This window comes from Castanea sativa, chromosome 2, assembly GCF_040712315.1.
Source record: "Castanea sativa cultivar Marrone di Chiusa Pesio chromosome 2, ASM4071231v1".
NCBI classification, from domain to species: domain Eukaryota; kingdom Viridiplantae; phylum Streptophyta; class Magnoliopsida; order Fagales; family Fagaceae; genus Castanea; species Castanea sativa.
Genome location: NC_134014.1, coordinates 39,612,684 through 39,636,037, shown reverse-complemented (window position 1 = coordinate 39,636,037; position 23,354 = coordinate 39,612,684). Strand labels below are relative to the sequence as shown.

Sequence of the window (23,354 nt, the reverse complement as noted above, 5' to 3'; positions counted from 1 at the left end):
AGCCTCATTAGACACTCATCAACCAAGACCCTATTATGGAAATTCCAAAATTTGTTTCCATAGCAGTTGGTGCAGCCACCTCAAGCATAAACTCTACATGTATGAAACCCTATTTACAACCTAGAAAGTACGGGTGCAGCTCTAGGGCTGTTGCACCCGCACTTGACGAGCACCGATGTGGCATGCAATATCAGAATAAAGGCAGCAACAAGCAACAAGAGTAGCAGAGTTTCAATGAGCTGTCCAGAAATGTAGAAGGAGCTGGAGAATTTCCTAAGGACTAAAATGACAGTAACTTCTGTTTGTACAATGTATATATGACTTGTAGTTTAGTAGAATGTTAAGCGTGGCACATGAGTTGATGAGTTATAGCTGTGGATAGATACGTGTGTAGGTGGTTATTTTTCTGTTTCTTCTATTAGCTCTGTACCCAGTGTAAATAAACACCTGGTAATTCTTTTCTAAATTAATCAGTTCTGGAAGTTTCATTTCATCATAGCTCTGAGTTAACACCAATGGTGATGACGAAGTTAGAGTGCCATCAATGAATCCCAACTCGTTCTTTGTAACCAATGCTTTTCTAACAAATCGAGACTGGTGCTTTCTCCATGGTGCGAAAACAGAGGATCATTCATTGGTGAATCTTGTGACGAAGTAACAGTTTCAGCTGTAGTAGTAGGAGGAGTTGTATCAGCTGAAGCCATTGTTGAAAGAAGAAATTTCTTTAAAGAAAAAAAAAATTGAGAGAAGATTAAAGAATGAAACAAAAATCTTGATAAACTGAAAGAACCCTAGATTGAAGAATTGGGAAAAATCTAGATGTTTCCTAGGTTCCTGTCAGTCCCATCTTGCCATCTTGGATCTCTTCGGAAACCTCTACCACGCCTTTCTCTCCTTGGCACAAACCTGCCCTCATTGTTCAATGAAGATTGATCTTCTTCATCTTCAAACTCATCCTCGTGGTAGTCATCAGAATCATTCATGCGAGAATGCCTTTCTTGCCTTCTAGCATTAGGGCCTCTTTGAGGACGCTCCTCACGCAAAGTAGCAATAACAGTGTCTTGACTATCCATCCGATCCCGAATCTCATTAAACACCACGTTCATGCGTTCAAATTGTTGTTGCATAGCTTGTAAAATGATGGACGACTCCTCCCCTCCTTCCCTATTTGATGTTTCACACCTGAAAGACATACTTTTGAAACAACAGAGAATTGTTAGAAATAATTCCTCACAACACTCCCTCACGCGTTTGCACTCAAATTATGTCACTCTCACTCGTGTTTCACTCTTAAATTGGCTTTTTCCCGATATTAGTCTCACACTCTCTTGCCTTTTTCCACTCGTAGCTTCGCCTTTTCAGTTCTGCAATGAACTAATAAACTTGATCAAGAAATTCAACTTGTAGTGTTAAAACAAATACCAATGGCAAGAAAATATGACAGAAATACCAAATCAAAGGAAGAAGACAAAAGAAAACAATATTTTGGTTTGAGAGAACTGAAACTACAAACAAATTTTTTTTTTTTTTTTGGGAACTAGGTGCACGATTTTAACCTAATGCACTTCAATAAAAACAAAAAAAAAATAAGAACGATGAATGAAGAACACAAAAGAAACAGGATAGGATGATAACAAGAAACAAAAGATGAAGGGATAGGAAACTGATTTTAGAACCTGTGCTCTGATACCAAATGATGCGAACCTCAATCGACACGCTTTGAGACCCAACAAAAATATTAGAATATTTAACCCAGGAAAGCTAAAAATCAGATTTATGATAGAAACCCTGACCCAACGTTTATAATCGAAACGCGAACCAAAGGTATAAGTTGACCTTGACCCAATGATTATAAAGAATCACGAACCAAAGGTATAAAGTTTAAACGCCACAAGGAAGAATCCTTGATAAGTTCACAGTTCTTGAAGAACCAAAAGAGAGCAAAGCCTCACCTTTTCTGAATTTTATTCAATAATTTTCTGAAAAACGTTTACAGACTTCAGGGCCTATGTAAGGACTCCACAAAACTTGACAGACAAGAAAATATATTCTAAAATAACTACTAATTAATACCTTACCATTTCAGGAATCAAGTTTGACCTAAAAAGTATTAAATGCACCTAAAAACAAGGAAAATACCTAAAAAACGTACTAAATAATAAAACCCTAAATAAAAGTTGATTTGGTCTGAAATTAGCAGATCCAAAATAGGAAAAAAATCTGTCTTAACTGATACAGAGCTGGAAAGTCAAATCAGCCATTAATTCATGCCATAAATCACTTCCAATTAAGTCAGATCAGCCCTAAATAGCTTGAATTAAATTTACTACACCAATGGTGATGACGAAGTTAAAGGAGAGGTAACATTAAACTTGAGTAGATTATCTTAGACATATTAATGAGCTTAGCCATGAAGTTCAAAAAGAAAAAAACCATCATGCAGTCTGCTTTCCAATCTTTTAAAGTTTGCACTACATGTAGCATAATACCAAATTAATAAATATAAATAAAAAGGAGCCAAGGGATCTCATGAGAAAAGGTGCTCTTTGAGCCTTTTTATTATGCACATATTCCTAATTAAAATTAACCAAACCAACTTGAACACAGGAAGCTAATGGAAGTGGGTTTCAACAAGATATGATATAAATGAGTAAGGCACATACTCAGACTTGAACGATCTGAGACGCCTCCTGAGTTCATCTTCACGTGCTTCAACTTCCTGCAGCTTTCTTTCTGCAGCACGGTGATACCGAGTAGCTTCTGCTTGTAAAGATTCTGCTGAATGCAGCTTTGCTTCAGCCTCAGTAAATTTCTTCTGAGCATCCTCTACCATAATGCGTCCATCAGCCAATTTACTCTCAGCTGAAACCTTTATTTCAGCAGATTCTGCACGCATCTCACGCAAGGCCTTCTCAAGCTACAGAAATCCATCAAACAAACCCCGAGAAAAGATAAATTACAATGATAGGCTCATATGGGAAAGGCACACTTTCTTTAATTTAAGGATGACCATAATTTGTAAGCTTACACTTGCTATACACTCGTCCTTGACTCCTATAGCCTTCTTCAGCCTCTCTTCTCGTTTTTTTGCCTCAGATAAGGCAGATAGGTGCAACGCTTGATCACGCTTATGCATTATTTCATTTGTTTCTTCGGAAGCTTTGATCTGCTCATACTTGGAAGTTAATTCCTTTCTTTCCAAAAGGAGAAGCCCCATGTGGTGTTGGTGGTCAAAGATCTACATAAAAGGGAATTATAAATGGGTATTGCTAGGATTCACCTCATGGGAGAGATATATTATATCCTATGTACACTGGCAACATTTTAGTGCAAATTTTTTTTATTTTAAAAACCGTACTTTACCAGCACATCAATTTGCAAACAGGATCAAATTGCACAAAAGATGAACACAATTTGATTACTTAATGACAACTCGTATATGTTTGCATTTAAACATATACATATGTTCAGTATCTTCTATCACCAATGCCATGAACAGGCAAGAGATCTAAATTCAGCTTCCTCAAATCCAAAAAACAACCCAACTATAAAATATATGTGAATAATCTATGTAAAATACGACCATCTCTATCGTCACTCTTACGAAATCAATGAGATGTTACCATAAGCTACTCTTATTCTTATAAAATGGCACAACAGTAACTCAAAAAAAGAAAAAAGAAAATGCAAAACACTTGAGATTCTCTGTCAGACAAATAGACAATGTGAATAAATTCCCACTCTAGCACTCATAAATTAATTTCCACCGACAATTACGGTCAACAAGAACTATTAAATTAAGTCCTACATAAGAGTTATGACAATGCTAATATCATTGATAATTACCTTCCTTATCCTCGTAATTATTAAAGACGAAAACTTTACACTTAATTACACCATTCCTTTTATTATGAATGATTAAACCACACAATGAAAAAAGTTAGTTACATATCAAGATTTAAAATAAAAAAAAAATCAACTCAACTAGTCCAAATAGTACGCATTCTAAAACTACTAAGCAACCAATTAGAATTTCAAAATTTCTACACATTCATACATCATCTTATTAATTAATCAAATTCCACCAAGCATATATCAAACAAAATTACATATATTCTGAAAAAAAAACAAGAAGCAAAAAAAGTAAAAAATTTAGTTGTAAAGAATTGGGGGAAAATAGGAAACCTCAGCTTCGAGCTTTGCAATATAGGCTATGAGGGCAGCCTTGTCTCTGCGTTTGATGGATTCTTCATCGAAGCCAGCCTCCTTGAGGCGCTTCCAGATGGCCTCGTCAGTGAGAGGGGTTTTCAAAACCCTAGAACCAGGCGTTATCGACAAAGCCTTTGTAGTAGTAGTAGTAGTTGTTGTTGTAAGTCTCGGAGTAGTCGGAGCAGTGATCGCGAGTCGTTCCGATTGAGGACTCGCCATCTCCGCCAGCTTCTCAAACCCTAATAAGATTCTCTTTCTCTCTCTCTTTGTTTTCGGTGCTTGGCTGTTGTTGTTGATGATCTGATCTGATATTTTCTTGCTTTTTGACGCACTTTCCTTTCTCACACATCAATTCCACATTTGATTCTGTGAACGCAGTTTGTGTGGGAGTCACTACGGAGTATGCTTTTTTGCTTTATTTTTTACTTTAAAACTTTTATTTTTTGTTGTTGCGATGAAAGCGCCTTTTTTACAAAAAAAAAAAAAAAAAACTGAAAGAGTGAAGGAGTAAAGACTGTAGTAGTGTCAAGTGTGTAGGGACTGACAAAATTAAACTAGAATTTGGATCATGAGTTGGGACATTTTTTCCAAGCGGAAATTGGCCAACGACGTCGTTTTCATTGAAGTTTGGTAGAGATGGAATTTTGCGCCTTTTTAAACTTTTATTTTTATTTTTAAAAATAAAGAGAACCTAGTCTTGTCATGGAAGCTTCTGGAGTGAGAGTCAACCTTCCACGTCAGCTTTCCAAAGTTACGTTTGGCAAGCGGGAAAATATACAAATAAAATCCTAGTGATTTGATTCTCAAAAAAAAAAAAAAAATCCTATTGATTTATTGAGCTTATTTTGATTAGTTTCCCACCCCAAAAAAAGAAAGGATTTTCTTCCAATTTTTTTACATTACTTTAGATTTTTAACAAATAAAAAATTTATAAAACGCATTCAAACGTGTTAGAATTGATTGATGTTGTTGGATTCAAGGTAATTTAATTAGTAAAGTTGGGTTCTAATTAGTCTTTTGTCACCAAATAAAAAATTATCATAGACTAAATCACATAATTTGATCATGTCTATCAAAAAACAAAAAAGACTGATATTTATAAATTGGTTGGTCGAAAATTCATTTTATGAAAATGGTAAGTTAGAATATAGCTAATTATCTAAAAATAAATAAAATACAACCCAAATTTTATTTCCTCTTATAATTCATGCATCCCAATTATGGGTTCCTTTAAATGGAATATATTTTTTAAGTTTTGGACACCTAAATAATGGTTGCTATTAATATTTTCAACCTTTTGTATCATACTTTAAATGGAATTGCCATATTTAGTTATGATTTTGAAATAATTATTAGGTTACTATTATATATTTTCCATAAATTGACTATTGAAAAAATTTGTACTTAAAATAATCCTAGTTATGGTAGGAGACTTGTAATTCACCTGGTACTTTATAGTATTTCTAACGAATATATTCAAGATTCAAATTCTTATATTTCCAAAAATCGATGTATTGAAAAAATATTTATTTTCAAATTATAGCAACTACCCGCCTAATTCTATGTCCTTATAAAAGAAAATAGTTAACATTTACTTTTTAAAATAAAACAAGCAAAAGTAATACTCCCTCAATTTTGGATTAAAATAGAAAAATCCCACACTCTCTTTAAAATTATTTAAAAAAAAACAATCTCCTATTGTTTTAATATGAAATTGAATATATCTTACCATTGATAAATGATCAAATTTGTCCTTTTGTTATCATTATATTGTTGGGTGCAATGACGAAAGGTAGGAAAAAGAATGAAATGAAGATAATTATTTTGGAATTTTTTTCTATTTCATTGTTTGAGAGTTTCATCAGATAAATGAAAATATCATTCCTTATTTGGGAGTTTAAGTAGAATAGAATGAAATGGATGTGAGAGAATATTCATTCCTCCATTTTCTCTCAAAATCTCAAATTTTCATTTCCCCCAAAATTAGAAAAAATCAAAGGGAATAAAATTAGGTTTAATGAAATTTTCACTAAAACTTTCAAAATACCCTAATTCATTTAGCCATTTATTTTAAAATAAGTAAATAATGCCGTTATAAAATGATTTTGTTCTATTCCTTCTAATGGTACTTACAAATAAAGTTTCTAACATTCCATTCACTTTGTAAGTGCACAATTTGTACTCGGATCCAAAAACAAGTGATGGGCTTAAGCCCAAAGAGCCTTATACAATGAAATTTGTAGAGTATGAGTTTGAAACCTAGGTTTGGGATGTTGGAAAGTTGATCAACAGGCTAGAATGCCGCTGTTTATGCAAGTAATAGATGAACGTAACAAAAAACCCTCCTCGGACGTAAGCCGAGGACAAATTGTATAACCTTTCTTTTCTCTAAGCAAAAGATTACAATTTCTTAGCTTCCAAAAAGAAGAAAAAAGCCCCATTTTCTCTCTCCTCTCTCGTCTTCTTATATCCTTATTCTTCTTACCTGATCCGTCCATGTGTAACACAGATATTTTTCCCAGATACTTGTCACATCTACCACCTCCTTAAAGTCTTCAAATAATAGCTGGAAGGCTGAATACTACTGTTCAGAGGTCATTTCTCCATTAATGCGGCCAGGGAGGTAGATGCAGGGCCTTTAATGCGGTGGTAGCAGCTTTTTCCTCAGATATTTCTCACACATTCCTGCCTCTAAAGGGTGCTTGGATCACACCTTTACCCAACAGATCTTCCAGAATTCTGTCTCCAAATCGTTTAACAAGTCCCAGGGCCTTTGCTGGGCCTGTCCGAGGAGATACTCCTCGGACAACTCCTCAAACCACTATAGTGTGGACAGACCTGTAGGCCTAGAGACCCTGATTGAACAGATTTGTACCAACTAATTAGTCCCAAAGCCCAAACGTATATCCAAGCACTTTTACCCCCCACAATAGCCCCTCAAAACTTTATTTTTCTCTCCTATCCGAGGAGAGAAATAGAGTTTTGAACTAAACAACGCACCCTCCACACACTTTGCAAACCGCCACACGTGTAGGGGTCCTTTCGTTCCCTTAAACCGTCTCTGACGTTTCGAAACCCGAAACGCTCGCATTTACAACTGCAAGTTACATCTTGTCCCTAACGTTCAACGGTGAGATACGCATCCAACGGCCCAGGTTTGCTCTACAAAATTGGGTGGGATAATTTTGATTCGAGGCCGCCTCCCACACGTCAAAACGCCTGGGAATCCGTATCTCCATCCATTCTTTTAGAAATCAATCACATCTAAGTGCTAATCATTATCTTTCCTCTCAAGAAGCTCGTGAAGAATCGCCTAATCAATTCCCGTAAATTCTCAATTTTCTCTACTCATTCCTTCTCGACTTCTATCCTCGGCCACCATCTAGATCCCTTTTCCTCTTTAAACTTTCGTTTTCATTCCCACTAAATGGGTAGATTTAAGTGTTTAGTAGATACTGACATCGGTATAGAGGGTTTTAGGGCCAAATATCAGATTTCTCACGATGTAGACTTGAAATATTGCCCAGTAGAAGTCATAGGTGACGCTAGGAAAGAGGGAGAAGTTATCATTCCCATCATCACCTTCCTAGAAGGTGGGATGACCCTCCCCATGAAAAACGTAACCAGCGAATACCTACGTAACCATAGGTTATGCCCAGATCAGTGCACACCAAATGTATTTAGGGTCTTAGGTTGTGTCGATACTTTAAACGAGCAAATGAGTCTGAACCTCACATGGCACGACGTTGTCTATATGTACGAGTGCCATAAACTTAAAAGCATAGGATACTACCTTAAATCCAGGTCTAGCATCGTTAGACTGATATCCTGTCTTCCCAAGTCCAACAAAGGCATGAAAGACGATTATCTCATCGCCTTGGAAAACTGGTTTGATGGTCCTCATTGCCCAGTCGAATGGGGAGAGCCAGGTGTGACTCCATAGGAGTTAGATTTCCTAACCCATGACTCAATCCCGTTACTTTTACCGTTTTTAATTTTATTGCACATTATTGCTTTTTCCCTTGATATTTATCGCTAATCTAACCATGCTCGTCTCCTCAGATGTTTCTTTTCACAGATAAACAACACGTACGTCCGCGTCTAAGCCTTTGCAACATCGCAGACTTGAATCGCGTCCTTCGCTCCGAAGTCTTTGTCAGCGAAGACCTACAAGTGAGAGCAGCCCACCTGATACTAGGATACGATCCTTTATCAGAGGATTTTCAAGAGATTAACAACGCGATCACTGTGAGAGACAAACGACGCAGAAGGATAGACCTGTCACGACAAGGCTTCCTTTCTGACCACGAACTCCCAGACGACCCCTCCATCATACTATACTCTCGCCCTATCGCAGCGATTCCTTTTTCGACACATTCCTAGACAACCGCAGTCCGAGAAGAGTCAGCGTCCTCGCAATAATCGTTGGACAAGGAGATCGACCAGTTTCGACTCGAGGAAGCTGAGAGACCTCGAGAGGATCAACTCGTCATCCTATCGAACGAAGAGCACGCGCCCGCCGAAACTTTAGGCATACAAGGTCAAATAATTGCACAGCCTGACTCTAGCTCTGAAGAAGACGACATGGCCACTCTACTGAAGCTGATGACGAAGAGGGGCTTGAAAGTCTCTAACAAGGAAGCGGGTGGGTCCCAGGTCCCTCCGTCCTTGCCACCACCCCCTCCTTCATTCGATCCTAAGCTTCCTATTCCGAAACCTAAGAAGAAGAGGAAGAATGAGGCCGAGGAGGCAGATGCGGAGAGGCAGAAGAAGCTAAAACAACAGCAACAATAGCAACAACAACAACAGAAAACTGGCAAAGGCAAGGGACGTGCCTCTTCAGTGGAAAGTGGGGAGAACTGGGACCTGGCCGAGGTACGCCGTACACCGGCCAACTGATCTCCCGAGCTGAAACTGGACGGGGCAACAATCTCTTGCCAATCCAGCATTAGGGCGTTCCAGTAAGGTCACGCTCACCACCTGGCCGAGGCTTTGGAACGTCCTCTTCTTCTGCCCAAGGACATGGATGCCTTGGACAAGATGAGCCAACCACATCTGTTTCTCTCGCTAAAAGGGACTTGGCTTTGGTGAGTGTCTCGGTCTTATCTTCACTTTACTGCTTTCATTACACTTTAACGAAAAAACCATTCTTATGTACTTTAAATTTTCTCTACTAATAATGCATCTATTTTAATATTTCACCACAGGCCATTCAGAAAGTCTTCGCTGCCGAGAAGTGGGTGGAAGACTCTCGGAAGAAAGCTACAGCTGAACTGGAGGTTAGGCAAGAGACTGAGAAGTGCCTAGGCCAAGCTCTTGCGCAGAATGAGAACCTAACCACTCAGCTGGCAGAGCAGAAGAGGGAGAGGGACGGTGCCGAGGCCAGCCTGAAGACAATGAGGACCCAGGTGGAGGGGCAACGCAAGCTTCTACGTCAGAAAGACGAAGACTTATCCAAAGCTCAGCAAGAAAACTCCGACCTGAAGAGTGAGCTTGCTAGGATGAGGGAAGAGGCTCGTACCTTCAAGGACACCATGGAGGCTGCGGAGAAGACCGCTTACAAGGAAGGGGTGGAGGCGACAGAAAACCAACTGACTGAGGAGTTCGCCGAGCTGTGCTGGGAATATTGTCAACAAGTGTGGGCGGAAGCTTTAAATGCAGCAGGGGTTCCCACAACCTCCGAGTTGAGGTAGCCTAAAAATATTTGGCTCCCCTAAGACATCTAGGTGCTCGAAGAACTTCCTCCTGTCGCACCTGCCCCTGAGACGGCGTCTTCCACACTCCCATCCATGATTCCAGAGCCCATTCCAACTCCTAAAGAACCTGAGGGTTCTAACAAAGAGAAGGAACAGGGCGATGGCGCCGAGAAGCCTACGAGCCAAAATGCCGAGCCCAATGTCCCTCCACCGGTGGCAAAAGATAAAGGGAAACAAATCCAGACCTCATTTGAAGCAGAGCTGAAACAGACAGAGGCGGACCGCAAACCAATAGAGGCTGCCAACACTTCCGAGCAAGACCCCCCTTCTAAGGCTTAAGGCTTAGGCTAATTAGGACTTCCTCCCCTTTTCTTACGCAGTAAAATTTGTATTAAGGCTTTTGCTTCAAATGTACATTTTAAAAGAAATTAATGAGAAACTTTGACTGGTTTGATCTTCATTTGGCTTCCAATCTTTAGTACAAAAATACTCATTTGCCTCTTTTTAGCGCAAAAATGAATTAATGGAACACCTAACTCCACCTTCAACATTTCAATTAGCCGTAACTTTAAACAAAAGTACATATACTTAGTGTATACTTGTAAATCATGCCCTAAGAGCGTAATATATGTAACACAACAATATACAATCAAAAATTTAACTTAGGATTCATTTTGGGGCATAAAGCAATCCATCAAACTTACTGTGGCTCATCAACACCTCGACACTAACGTGGTATGGTTTCTGCTAATGTTCCCAAAGTAGAGGTTCCGAGGACCCGACATAACTAAGCTTCTGTTTAACAAAAAGTAGGATGTCAATTTCTACAAGGCATGTGGTCCGAGGACCATGAATGACCAAGTTTCTGTTTGATACTTAGAAATAGTAAATTGAAATGTTCATTTCCTCAAAGTAGAAGGTCTGAGGATCCGACATAACTAAGCTTCTGTTTAACAAAAAGTAGGATGTCAATTTCCACAAGGCATGTGGTCCGAGGACCATGCATGACCAAGTTTCTGTTTGATACTTAGAAATAATAAATTGAAATGTTAATTTTCCCAAAGTAGAAGGTCTGAGGACCCGACATAACTAAGGTTCTGTTTAACAAACAATAGGATATCAATTTCCACAAGGCATGTGGTCCGATGACCATGCATGACCAAGTTTCTGTTTGATACTTAGAAATAGTAAATTGAAATGTTAATTTCCTCAAAGTAGAAGGTCTGAGGATCCGACATAACTAAGCTTCTGTTTAACAAACAATAGGATATCAATTTCCACAAGGCATGTGGTCCAAGGACCATGCATGACCAAGTTTCTGTTTGATACTTAGAAATAGTAAATTGAAATGTTAATTTTCCCAAAGTAGAAGGTCTGAAGACTCGACATAACTAAGGTTCTGTTTAACAAACAATAGGATATCAATTTCCACAAGGCATGTGGTCCGAGGATCATGCATGACCAAGTTTCTGTTTGATACTTATAAATAGTAAATTGAAATGTTAATTTCCCCAAAGTAGAAGGTCTGAAAACCCGACATAACTAAGGTTTTGTTTAACAAACAATAGGATATCAATTTCCACAAGGCATGTGGTCCGAGGACCATGCACGACCAAGTTTCTATTTGATACTTAGAAATAGTAAATTGAAATGTTAATTTTCCCAAATTAGAAGGTCTGAGGACCCGATATAACTAAGGTTCTGTTTAACAAATAATAGGATATCAATTTCCACAAGGCATGTGGTCCGAGGACCATGCATGACCAAGTTTCTGTTTGATACTTAGAAATAGTAAATTGAAATGTTAATTTTCCCAAAGTAAAAGGTCTGAGGACCCGACATAACTAAGGTTCTGTTTAACAAACAATATGATATCAATTTCCACAAGGCATGTGGTCCGAGGACTATGCATGACCAAGTTTCTGTTTGATACTTAGAAATAGTAAATTGAAATGTTAATTTCCCCAAAGTAAAAGGTCTGAGGACCCGACATAACTAAGGTTCTGTTTAACAAACAATAGGATATCAATTTCCACAAGGCATGTGGTCCGAGGACTATGCATAACCAAGTTTCTGTTTGATACTTAGAAATAGTAAATTGAAATGTTAATTTTCCCAAAGTGGAAGGTCTGAGAACCCGACATAACTAAGGTTCTACTTAACAAACAATAAGATATCAATTTCCACAAGGCATGTGGTCCGAGGACCATGCATGACCAAGTTTCTGTTTGATACTTAGAAATAGTAAATTGAAATGTTAATTTCCCCAAAGTAGAAGGTCTGAGGATCTGACATAACTAAAGTTTTGTTTAACAAACAATAGGATATCAATTTCCACAAGGCATGTGGTCCAAGGACCATGCATGACCAAGTTTCTGTTTGATACTTAGAAATAGTAAATTGAAATGTTAATTTCCCCAAAGTAGAAGATCTGAGGACCCGACATAACTAAGATTCTGTTTAACAAACAATAGGATATCAATTTCCACAAGGCATGTGGTTCGAGGATTATGCATGACCAAGTTTCTGTTTGATACTTATAAATAGTAAATTGAAATGTTAATTTTCCCAAAGTAGAAGGTCTGGGGACCTGACATAACTAAGGTTCTGTTTAACAAATAATAGGATATCAATTTCCACAGGGCATGTGGTCCGAGGACCATGCATGACTAAGTTTCTGTTTGATACTTAGAAATAGTAAATTGAAATTTTAATTTCCTCAAAGTAGAAGGTCTGAGAACCTGACATAACTAAGGTTCTGTTTAACAAATAATAGGATATCAATTTCCACAAGGCATGTGGTCCGAGGACCATGCATATCCAAGTTTCTGTTTGATACTTATGAGTAGCAATAAATAAATCGAGCCGTATAATGATAATTTGAACAATGAACGACAAAAATACTTTTTATTAATAATAATTCCTTCGTAGGTTGTTTACATTCTATGGGCGTTGTACAATTTTTTCATCTAGATCGGTTAAGCGATATGACCCTATGCCCACTACAGAGATGATCCGATATAGTCCTTCCCAATTTGGTGCTAGCTTTCCCCATGCTGGATTTTTGGCAGCACCCAAGACTTTCCTCAACACCAAATCCCCAGGCTCTAGTGGCCTCAGCTTCACATGAGCAATATATCATCGTTTAAGCTTCTGCTGATAATAAGCCATTTGGACCATGGCGGCCTTTCGCCGTTCCTCAACCAGATCCAAGTTTTTTTTAAGGAGGCCATCGTTATTTCCCGAGCTAAAAGAGCTCGTCCTTAATGTGGGGAAACCAGATTCTAAAGGTATCACTGCCTTGGCCCCATAAGTCATGGAGAAGGGTGTTTCTCCAGTGGATCTTCGCGGCGTAGTCCGATATGTCCACAAAATGTGTGGCAATTCCTCTACCCATCTACCCTTTGCGTCAGCTAGCCTCTTCTTTAGTCCACTGACTATAACTTTGTTAACAACCTCGGCCTGCCCATTTCCCTGAGGATAAGCTGGGGTGGAGTATCTATTTGTGATTCCCAAGTCATTACAATATTTCCTAAAAGCTTTACTGTCAAATTGCACGCCATTATCTGAAATAAGTGTGTGAGGTACCCCAAATCTAGTGATAATGTTCTTTTAAATAAATTTCTTGGAGTCCACATCCCTAATATTTGATAAAGGCTCAGCTTCGACCCATTTGGTGAAGTAGTCAGTTCCCACCAGTAGCCACCTTTTTGTTTCCCACAGCCCTCGGAAAAGGCCCAACTATATCCAGTCCCCATTGAGCGAATGGCCAAGGACTAGACAAAGGATTAAGGACTCCACCAGGCTGATGAATGTTGGGAGCAAACCTTTGGCATTGGTCACATTTCCTTGCGTAATCTGGAGCTTCTCTCTGTATACTGGGCCACCAATATCCCTGAGTCAGAGCCCTATGGCTAAGGATCTTCCCCCAGTATGACTTCCACAAATTCCCTCATGCAATTCTTCCAAAAGTGCCTCTGTTGCTTTAGGATGTACACACAACAGGTATGGTCTGAAAAAGAAGCGTTTATACAACTTCTGATCCTTAGACAACTAGAATTAAGGCGTCTTTCGACGAATCTTATCTGCTTCAGACTTTTCCTCGGGCAGAATATCGCTTTTTAGAAAAAAAACCACAGGGTCAATCCAGCTAGGTCCGGGCCTTATCAGATGGATATAGACAGCACTTGCAGTGGTTAAAGTTGGTTTTAGCAAGTCTTTGACGAGGATAATCCTGGGCAAACACTGAGCCGAGGATGTTGCCAAAGTGGCCAACGAGTCCGCATGCGTGTTTCTACTTCTAGAAACATGCGAAAGGATGAAAGAATCGAACTCGGATTGTAAACATTTGACCTGGGTCAGGTACTCTTGCATTCTTGGATCCCTAGCCTCCATGGTCCCCGTCATTTGGACCACAACTAATTAAGAATCTGAGGACATATGAATTGCATTTCCCTCCATTCTCCGTACCATATTTATACCGACTAAGACAACTTCGTACTCAGCCTCGTTATTAGTGGCCGAGAACGCTAATCTCAATGATTTCTCAAAGATAATTCTCTCAGGGGATACCAAAACAAGTCCAACGCCAGACCCCTTCTGGTTTGCTGCCCCATCAACATACGCTTTCCAAATCAGAGGTCCTTTGCCCATGATCATGCCAACTGATTTTTCATCCATGTGCGATTCCTTCGCAGTTTCTTCTAATGATGGCTCGGAGAATTTTGCCACTAAATTCACGAGAACCTGGCCCTTCACCTAGGTGCGTGGCATATATTTGATATCGAAAGCTCCCAAAATAGTTCCTCACTTGGCTACCCTCCCCGAGTAATCAGCACTTTGTAACACTAACTTGAGAGGCAGTTGAGTCAAAGCCACGACGGTGTGGGACTGGAAATAGTGAGGAAGCTTTCGTGTGGCATGGACTACAGCCAGAATTACCTTTTCCAAAGGTAAGTAACGCACCTCAGCTTCATTTAAAGATTTGCTGACATAATAAAACGGTCTTTGTACCCCGCCGTCGTCCCTTATCAGAACCAGGCTGACTGCATGGATAGCTACAGCTAGGTATGCAAATAGGATTTCATCGACCTCCGGTCGAGACATGATGGGTGGTCGGGAAAGATATTCCTTAAGTTGCTGGAAAGCTAAAGCACACTCCTCAGACCATTGGAATCCTTTCCATTTATTTAACAGTTGGAAAAAAGTTCTACACCTGTCAGCGGATTGAGAGATAAATCTGCTGAGAGCAGTAGTCATCCCGGTCAATTTCTGAACTTTCTTCGGATTACGAGGTGGTTGCAAGCCCTAGATGGCTCTGACCTGTGCCGGATTCACCTCTATTCCTCTATGAGTCACCATGTAGCCTAGGAACTTCCCAGAACCCACCCCAAAAGAACACTTTGAGGCGTTAAGGCGTAGCTTGTACTTCCTAAGTATTTGAAAGGTGTCATCCAGATCTTTCACATGCATAGGTACTGTCTTACTCTTCACTACCATATCATCCACATATACCTCAATGGTTTTTCCAAGTTGCGATTCAAACATCCTGGTCATCATCCTTTGGTAAGTAGCCCCTGCATTTTTCAAACCGAACGGTATTACTTTATAGTGATAATTCCTCATAGGAGTAATGAAGGCAGTCTTCTCCTGATCACCCAACGCCAATGGTATTTGGTGATAACCCTAGAAGGCATCTAAAAAACTCATCCGAGGATGCTCGACTGTAGCATCCACAAGATGATCGATGCAAGGCATCGGGAACGAGTCCTTTGGGCAGGCTTTGTTCAGGTTTGTGAAGTCCACACATACTCTCCACTTTCCGCTCTTCTTTTTCACTATGACTGTGTGTGCTAACCATTCCGGGTAGAAAACTTCTTTGATAGCCCCAGCCCTTTTGAGCTTGAGCACTTCTTCCTTGACAGCTTCAGAATGCTCTTTAGAAGAACACCGAGGTGGTTGCCTCCTGGGAACAACGACAATTTTGACGTTCAAATAATGGCAAATGAATCTTGGGTCACCCCCGGAGCCTCATAGGGATCCCAAGCAAAGACATTGATATTGTTTTTCAAAAACATCACCAATTGCATTTTCTCTTGGTGGGGTAACTGTATCCCAACTTGAAAGAACTTTTCGGGGTCATCAGTTATGAGAAATCTTTCCAAATCTTCACACATGACCTCTTCTGCTGTCACCACGTCGAGCGAATCCAGAGTTGTTACTTGCTATAAGTCTTCCACAGCCGAGGCCGAGGACTCTAATTTGGCTTGATGCAGTACTGCGGCCGATATGCATTGCCTTGCCACTGATTGGCTACCAAGAATTTCTTCAATGAATCCCCCCGAAGGAAATTTTACTTTAACATGCAAAGTCGAGGAGACGACACCCAAAGCATGCAGCCAAGGCCTGGCAAGGATGGCCGTGTATGGAGAATATGCGTCGACCACAATGAAATCCACATCAACCGTTTCCGACCCAGACTATACGGGCAATTGAATCTGTCCCTTTGGTATAACAGTCTTCCCTTCAAAACTTATCAACGGCGAGTCATAGGGAGTGAGATCCTCCAGTCTTAACTTAAGCCCTTTGAATAAGTCAAGGTACATAATATTCGCCCCACTACCTTGGTCAACCATCACCCTCCTGACGTCATAATTCCCTATCCTCAATGTGACCACCAGCGCATCAACGTGTGGTTGAATAGTCCCGACCTTATCTTCATCAGAGAACCCCAAAATAGGCGTACTCCCTTTGATCCTCTTCGGCCTTGAGCCAGGCTCCTCGACCTGGGAATGTGACACCGCCATCACCCTTGTGGGACAAGAACCGATCCTGCTCGGTGCAGCGAAGATGACGTTAATCGTTCCCAAGGGCGGCCGAGATGAGTTGTTCTTCTGATTATTTGAACCCGAACGATTTCCTTGTTCGTTGGGTTGATACAGGTGCTGCTTCAATTTTCCCTCGCTAATGAGCTGCTCTAAATGGTTCCAAAGGGTCCGACGATTCTCGGTGGTACGACCCACATCCTGATGATACTGGCAAAAAAAGTTCTGATTTCGTTTCATAGGGTCCCCCGCCATCTTACTGGGCCACTTGAAATAGGGTTCCTTACGGACTTTCTCCAGCAATTGGTGCACTGGTTCTCGGAATACAATATTAACTACTTAAGGAGTGGCTGAACCAGATTGCCCAGAGTAATCTCTCCTTGGCTTATTGTTATGGTACTTGTCCTACCTAAAATCCCTTCTCTCCTGTAGGATAACCTTCGCTTTACCCTTACCTTGTTGTTGATCTTCCTTAACCCTTTTGTACTCGTCGATACGATCCATGAGGCGACGTACACTTCGTACGGGTTTTTTGGTTAGAGATTTTCTTAAATTATGATCAGTTGGGAGGCCCACTTTGAAAGTGTTAATCGTCACCTCATCAAAATCTCCATCGATCTTGTTAAACATCTCCCAGTACCTGTCGGAATATGCTTTCAAAGTCTCACCTTCCCTCATGGCCATAGATAATAATGAGTCCAAAGGTCGAGGGACTCTGCTGCATGTAATGAATCGAGACGCGGATGCCTTGGTAAGTTCCATGAAAGAATCGACAGACCCCGACTTTAGTCCGTTAAACCATCTCATAGCAACAGGTCCCAAGCTAAAAGGAAAGACTTTGCACATCAAGGTTTCATTCTGAGAATGCACCACCATCCTTTGATTAAAATGGCTCACATGTTTAACCGGGTCTGTCCTGCCATTATAGATGGTGAAGGTGGGCTGAGTGAACCGTCTAGGGAGCCTTGCCTTCTCGATCCTGCGTGAGAAGGGTGACTTGGAGAGTTGGTGCAACGCTCGGCTCATAGCATCATTCCCCAAGCCCCTAGAGGGAAGCTTCCTATGGTTACGACTTGGTAGGTCATCCCTTTCATAAGAGAAGGTTTCACTAGGGAGAGTCCTGGACCTTGGACTGTAACTGCTTCCCCGGGACCCCCCTGAGGAAGGATTGGATGGGGGTGAAGCCCACCTTCGTCTGACACGGCGTAGCTTTTTCTTGAGGTGGTCAATCTCCCTCTGCATGGCCTTGGCATCATCTTCATGAGTGGCACTGCTTCCACCACGCGAATGGCTTGCGTCAGGATATACGGTATGCACGCTTCCCTCTCGATCCCTCCGATGCTCAAGACGCTCAAAAAGATCTTCGCGCTGGGATCCCTGAGATTCTGTATGATGCGAACCTAAGCCTGCCATGATGTTCCAATTCCTTCAACATTAGATTCTCACAGACGGCGCCAATTGTAAGTACACAATTTGTACTCGAACCTAAAAACAAGTGATGGGCTCAGGCCCAAAGAACCTTATACAATGAAATTTGTAGAGTATGGGTTTGAAACCTAGGTTTAGGATGTTGGAAAGTTGATCAACAGGCTAGAATGCCGCTGTCTATGCAAGTAATAGATGAACGTAACAAAAAACCCTCCTCGGACGTAAGCCGAGGACAAATTGTATAGCCTTTCTTTTCTCTAAGCAAAAGATTACAATTTCTTAGCTTCCAAAAAGAAGAAAAAAACCCCATTTTCTCTCTCCTCTCTCGTCTTCTTATATCCTTCTTCTTCTTACCTGATTCGTCCACGTGTAACACAGATCTTTTTCCCAGATACTTGTCTCATCTACCACTCCCTTAAAGTCTTCAAACAATAGCTGGAAGGCTGAATGCTACTGTTCAGAGGTCATTCTCCATTAATGCGGCTAGGGAGGTAGATGCAGGGCCTTTAATGCGGTAGTAGCAGCTTTTTCCTCAGATATTTTTCACACGTTCCTACCTCTAAAGGGTGCTTGGATCACACCTTTACCCAACAGATCTTCCAAAATTTTGCCTCCAAACTGTTTAGCAAGTCCTAAGGCCTTTGCTGGGCCTGTCCGAGGAGATACTCCTCCTCGGACAACTTCTCGGATCACTATAGTGCGGACAGACCTATGGGCCTAGAGACCCTGATTAAACAGATTTGTACCAACTAATCAGGCCCAAAGCCCAAACGTATATCCAAACACTTTTACCCCCCACACACTTATATTAAAAATATCCTAACAATATTTTTTAATTCCATTCCATTAATTTCCTTTCTTTTATTTTTCATTACTTAAATACATTCCATTCTATTCCACTCATTTATAATTTATTCATATCATTCAATTTCATTCATTTATGAACTTCCAAACAACACCTAAGTATCTATAGTATATATGGTAAGTGGTTACACTTTCTTTGTCCAGAGTGTGTACTGTCTACCCTTTTATTAAAAACTTTTTTTTGTTTGTTGGAGAAGACGTCTCTTTTATCAAAAACTAGTTAGTAACCCATGTAATGCATGGTGATTGTTCAACAAAATATATTTTTTTCTATTTTTAAAATTTTGTCTAAATATAAAATTTGATAATTGTGGTAATTATTGATAAGTGTTTATTATTATTGTGTATTTATATTGAATTATTTATTCTACCATTTAAGAAAAAAAATGATGTGAGAAAATTATAATGCTCAATTGTAAAGTCATTTTATTGCTAAAAAAATAATAATAAAGGAAACAATTTTTTTTGGTAGAGCTAAATATCACGACAACATTCTATTCTTGAAGTCCCAAACTTTTAAATTTGAGTTCCAAATAAGAAAATAACCAAAATGTCATACAAAACACATAGTTATAGTCATTTGTGTTTTTATTTTTATTTTTTATTTTTTACAAGAGATTTGTTTATGATTTCTTAAGAAAAAATGGATCTTATCTTTTTTTTTTTTGTTTTGGAAGAGGGCCACGAAACACATGCATATATGGGATAGATGACCACTTCAATTTTTGGGTTTGAAGGAGCTAATTTTTATTTGGAGGGTCAAGTATGAATTTTTAGCCAAAATTTTCAAACAATAGATATATTAAAATACACTATTTATAATTTTTTTCAAAAGGGCCATGGTCCCACTCGATTACTTGATAATTCCGTTGCTCATATAAATTTTTTTTCAAAAGGGCCATGGTCCCACTCGATTACTTGATAATTCCGTCGCTTATAAGTCATAAGAAAGACATTTAAACCCATCAAAAAAGAAAAAAAAAAAAAGAAAGACATTTAATTTGCAGGACACATCCTCTCGTTAGATTGATTTATTTATATAATAATTGCATGCAACTCTAGGATCAAAGTCTATGTAAAAGTTTGGGATGTTGCCTTGGGCAGTTACACATAAAGTCTGTATGGAACAATTTTTTTAGTTAAAAGTAAAAAAAATTTTGCTAAAAGTGTATTACAATATGCTTGTACCCTAAAATTTTTTTGAAAATATAAAAAAATGCAGAAAAAAAATGATATTTTAAAAAATTATACAAAAAAGCTAAAAAAACTAAAAATTAAAAACTGAACTTATAAGCTCATTCCAAACACACTCATAATACCACCTCCTCTCATTGGCTTTCCTAAACCACAGCCTTGAGCTTTAAGCATTCACAAAGAAATAAGAGCTGCGGTTTTACCCATTGCATTCAAATAAATTTGGATTATGGAGTCTATAATGAATGTCTGGGACTCAATAAATGATTGCAAAAACAGGTTAAAATGTCATATGCCTTTCTACACCAACAATGAATTTAAACAACAAATATACATCACATTATCAATTAACATTTTAGCTGTTATTCATCAAACAAATAGTAGAAGCATCAGTAATATGCTTCATAATTGGCTCTTTTCAATATGGTCTTTCTCCAACATAATTCCGCGGAGGATAGTAGTTACACGTGGTGAACATTCCTCCATTAGAGCAATGGGAGCTAGCACAACCAAGATTTTTAGAATTCTTCCATACTATTTGGGTATAATGCAAGCGGTCCTTGCCCATCAAGCAAGAATTGGTGTTGTAATTGTAATAGTCCTCATCAACCCAATATCTAACTGCGGCCTCAGCGTCCATGAACCCCTCACCATAGCCCCAGTAGATGTTTTCGCCGTAAGGCCCTTCTGAGTGAATCAGCTGGCAATCATATCTCTGATTTGCGTATTTCCTTGCGTATGCTTCTAGGCTTGAGTTCCACTGCAAGGGACCAACGCCAGCCGCTCTACGTGCAGTGTTATGGAGGTCAAGAAAGACTTGAGTGCTGTTTTGGGCATGGCAAATAAGAGCCAGGCCAAGACCCAGAACACAAAGCAAAACCCTCTTAGACACGTTATCCAATATATTTGTCTGTTCGTTGCAAACCAGGCTACTCATTCTCTTTCAACTTCAAGCACACATATATGTAGATATGAATGTTGGTAACTCTAGCCTAGCATCTGTTATAACTTACAACTACTAAAAGTAGACAAAAGAACTTAGCTATAGCTAGTATATGTGCTTTAATTAGTAAGTTTGTGTTTAATACACACATTCTCTACAGTTTCAGCTACATTTTCTCTAAATAAATATCACAGTTTTTTTTTTAATTGTATTAATTAATTAGGAGAAAAGAAACTAAGTAAATGTGCTTCATTGATTGGTTTGTTTTTAGAGAGGTTCATGCTCAATACACACATTCTTAGCAGTTTTGGTTACAATTTGTGGTTGGAAGCCACCTGAACCTGGCTAGGTAAACTGGAACATTGATGTAGTGGTGTGTACAGAAATGAGGATCTGTCATTCAGGTAGGGGAAAAACCCGTTGCACATAGTATGTGCAAATACACATTATCCAAAATAATTTTTCAAGTTTGAAATCGTTTTTCCAATTATTTTGGAGGGTGTAGCAATAAACATGAAAATGATTTATGCAAACGCCTTGTTACAAACAAATTTGTACACACCCCCAAAAATTGCACTAAAATCATAACTTGAAATCTTGATTTCAAACTTGAAAATAGTGACTTTTTTTTTTTTGTTGAGAAATTGAAAATATTTTGTGAATTCAATTACATTTTTTGTGCAATTCTGATGTGTGTGCAAATGTGTGCAATAAGCATTACTCTTAGATATATAGTACTTTAAATGCAATATATATTGTTTTTAAAAATAATGTAATATATTATATATAGGTTTTTCAATTAAAATCATATACATAATTGCACTGAATTAATTCAAATAAATTGAGGGTAGAGGCTTTAATTTATAATTTTAATGAGTAACTAAATAAAATCTTTTGAAATTTGATACATCTTTGGTGGTTCTTTAATTATGCAGGGTTTACAGACACTAGGAATCCTTGTTGTGCTGTTGGACATGATGCATTAGGTTTATGCTTCCCGAATGAAGGTAAATGCGCAATGAGAGAAGCAAATCTATTTTGGAGTATGATCATGAATCATCATCTGACCGAGGCAGGAAATAGGATTATTGCAGAGAAATGTTTTAAGGGTTCCTACTTGTGCACGCCAAAAAGCATCCACGAGGCTATAAGCTCAGGACAGACTCATAGCTAGGCCTGAATTCTTCAACCTATTATTTGTAGCAATAACTGCTGGTTTTTTTTTTTTTTTGAGAAACACACACATATATGCAGGGAAAGGGAAATGAGATAAACTGCTGGATTTTTGTTTTGTTTTTTTGTTATTAGAAAACCTTAGGATTAAGAGTGTATAATTTTAGGATCAAAGCAAATCACACAATTGTTCCATAGTGAGTTGGACACGTAATATTTGATCTTGAGTAATGGTTAATATTACACATTGATTATTGCATACTCATTGTACACATACTGCCACATGAGTTGTGTTTCCAGAACATGATTTTGCAGGGATTGCATACCAAATGTATAACAAGATTAATTTAGCATTTGATCTTTTAGTTTATACTAGTTGCAGATCCGCGCGACGTGCAAAAAAAATTGACTATTTTTTTTTTGTTAAGGAAAAATGAAAATATTAAATTATACTTTTTAAGTGTTAGTTCCAAACTCATTTTAAAATAATGTGATTATTTTTTAACAAAATATAGTTGATACAATGTATTAGATTTTCTATACTAAGTTATCTATATTTCTTATTAAGAAATTGTTTTAAATTTTGTAAGGTATTTAATTTTTTAAGAAACATACTACATTTTACATTTCATTATTATATAAGGCCAAATATTTTGTGAATTATGTAATGTGGGGTTGGAATTTATTTTTACTTTTTGTGTCCCACAATTCTGCTAGTTTAGAAACTAAGGAGAAGGGTTGGGCTCACTAGTTCAAACAAGTTGTAACTAAATCATTTGTTGGGTGCATAAAGCATGTGGTTCAGCCCACAAAGCAAAAGCATTGGGCTCACTAGGTCAAACAAGTTGTAACTAAAACATTTGTTGGGTGCATAAAGCACGTGGTTCAGCCCACAAAGCAAAAGCCCACAGATGGGCTTCTATTATTATTCCGTAGCTAGCTAGTATTCCCAGTTCAAGTGGATTTAGTATTTGTGTGTTACTAGGGGTTTGCGGCTAGGGTTATTTAAATAAGGATTATATG

The 23,354-nt window shown here is 38.7% G+C and overlaps 2 protein-coding genes across 2 annotated transcripts; both read right to left on the bottom strand.

Moving 5' to 3' along the window:
- Positions 1 to 86: 86 nt before the first annotated feature.
- Positions 87 to 4,684, bottom strand: LOC142623746 (protein CROWDED NUCLEI 4-like). Its single transcript, XM_075797204.1, has 4 exons — positions 4,186 to 4,684; positions 3,029 to 3,238; positions 2,664 to 2,917; positions 87 to 1,194 (listed from the first exon to the last, which is right to left on the bottom strand). Exons 1-4 carry the CDS (start codon positions 4,426 to 4,428, stop codon positions 816 to 818), a joined length of 1,086 nt encoding a protein of 361 aa, XP_075653319.1. The 5' UTR covers positions 4,429 to 4,684; the 3' UTR covers positions 87 to 815.
- A 15,949-nt stretch (positions 4,685 to 20,633) lies between these two features.
- Positions 20,634 to 21,152, bottom strand: LOC142625326 (pathogenesis-related protein 1C-like). Its single transcript, XM_075799003.1, has one exon. The coding sequence runs from the start codon at positions 21,150 to 21,152 to the stop codon at positions 20,634 to 20,636; it is 519 nt and encodes a 172-aa protein (XP_075655118.1).
- Positions 21,153 to 23,354: the final 2,202 nt, after the last annotated feature.

What these genes read in the sequence shown, in the direction of transcription:
- LOC142623746 (XM_075797204.1), bottom strand. Translation starts at nt 4,428, where the DNA reads ATGGCGAGTCCTCAATCGGAACGACTCGCGATCACTGCTCCGACTACT. An exon ending in TTGCAAAGCTCGAAGCTGAG is followed by an intron (nt 3,239 to 4,185) that starts GTTTCCTATTTT and finishes CCTTTTATGTAG; the next exon opens with ATCTTTGACCACCAACACCA. An exon ending in AGGACGAGTGTATAGCAAGT is followed by an intron (nt 2,918 to 3,028) that starts GTAAGCTTACAA and finishes GGATTTCTGTAG; the next exon opens with CTTGAGAAGGCCTTGCGTGA.
- LOC142625326 (XM_075799003.1), bottom strand. Translation starts at nt 21,152, where the DNA reads ATGAGTAGCCTGGTTTGCAACGAACAGACAAATATATTGGATAACGTG.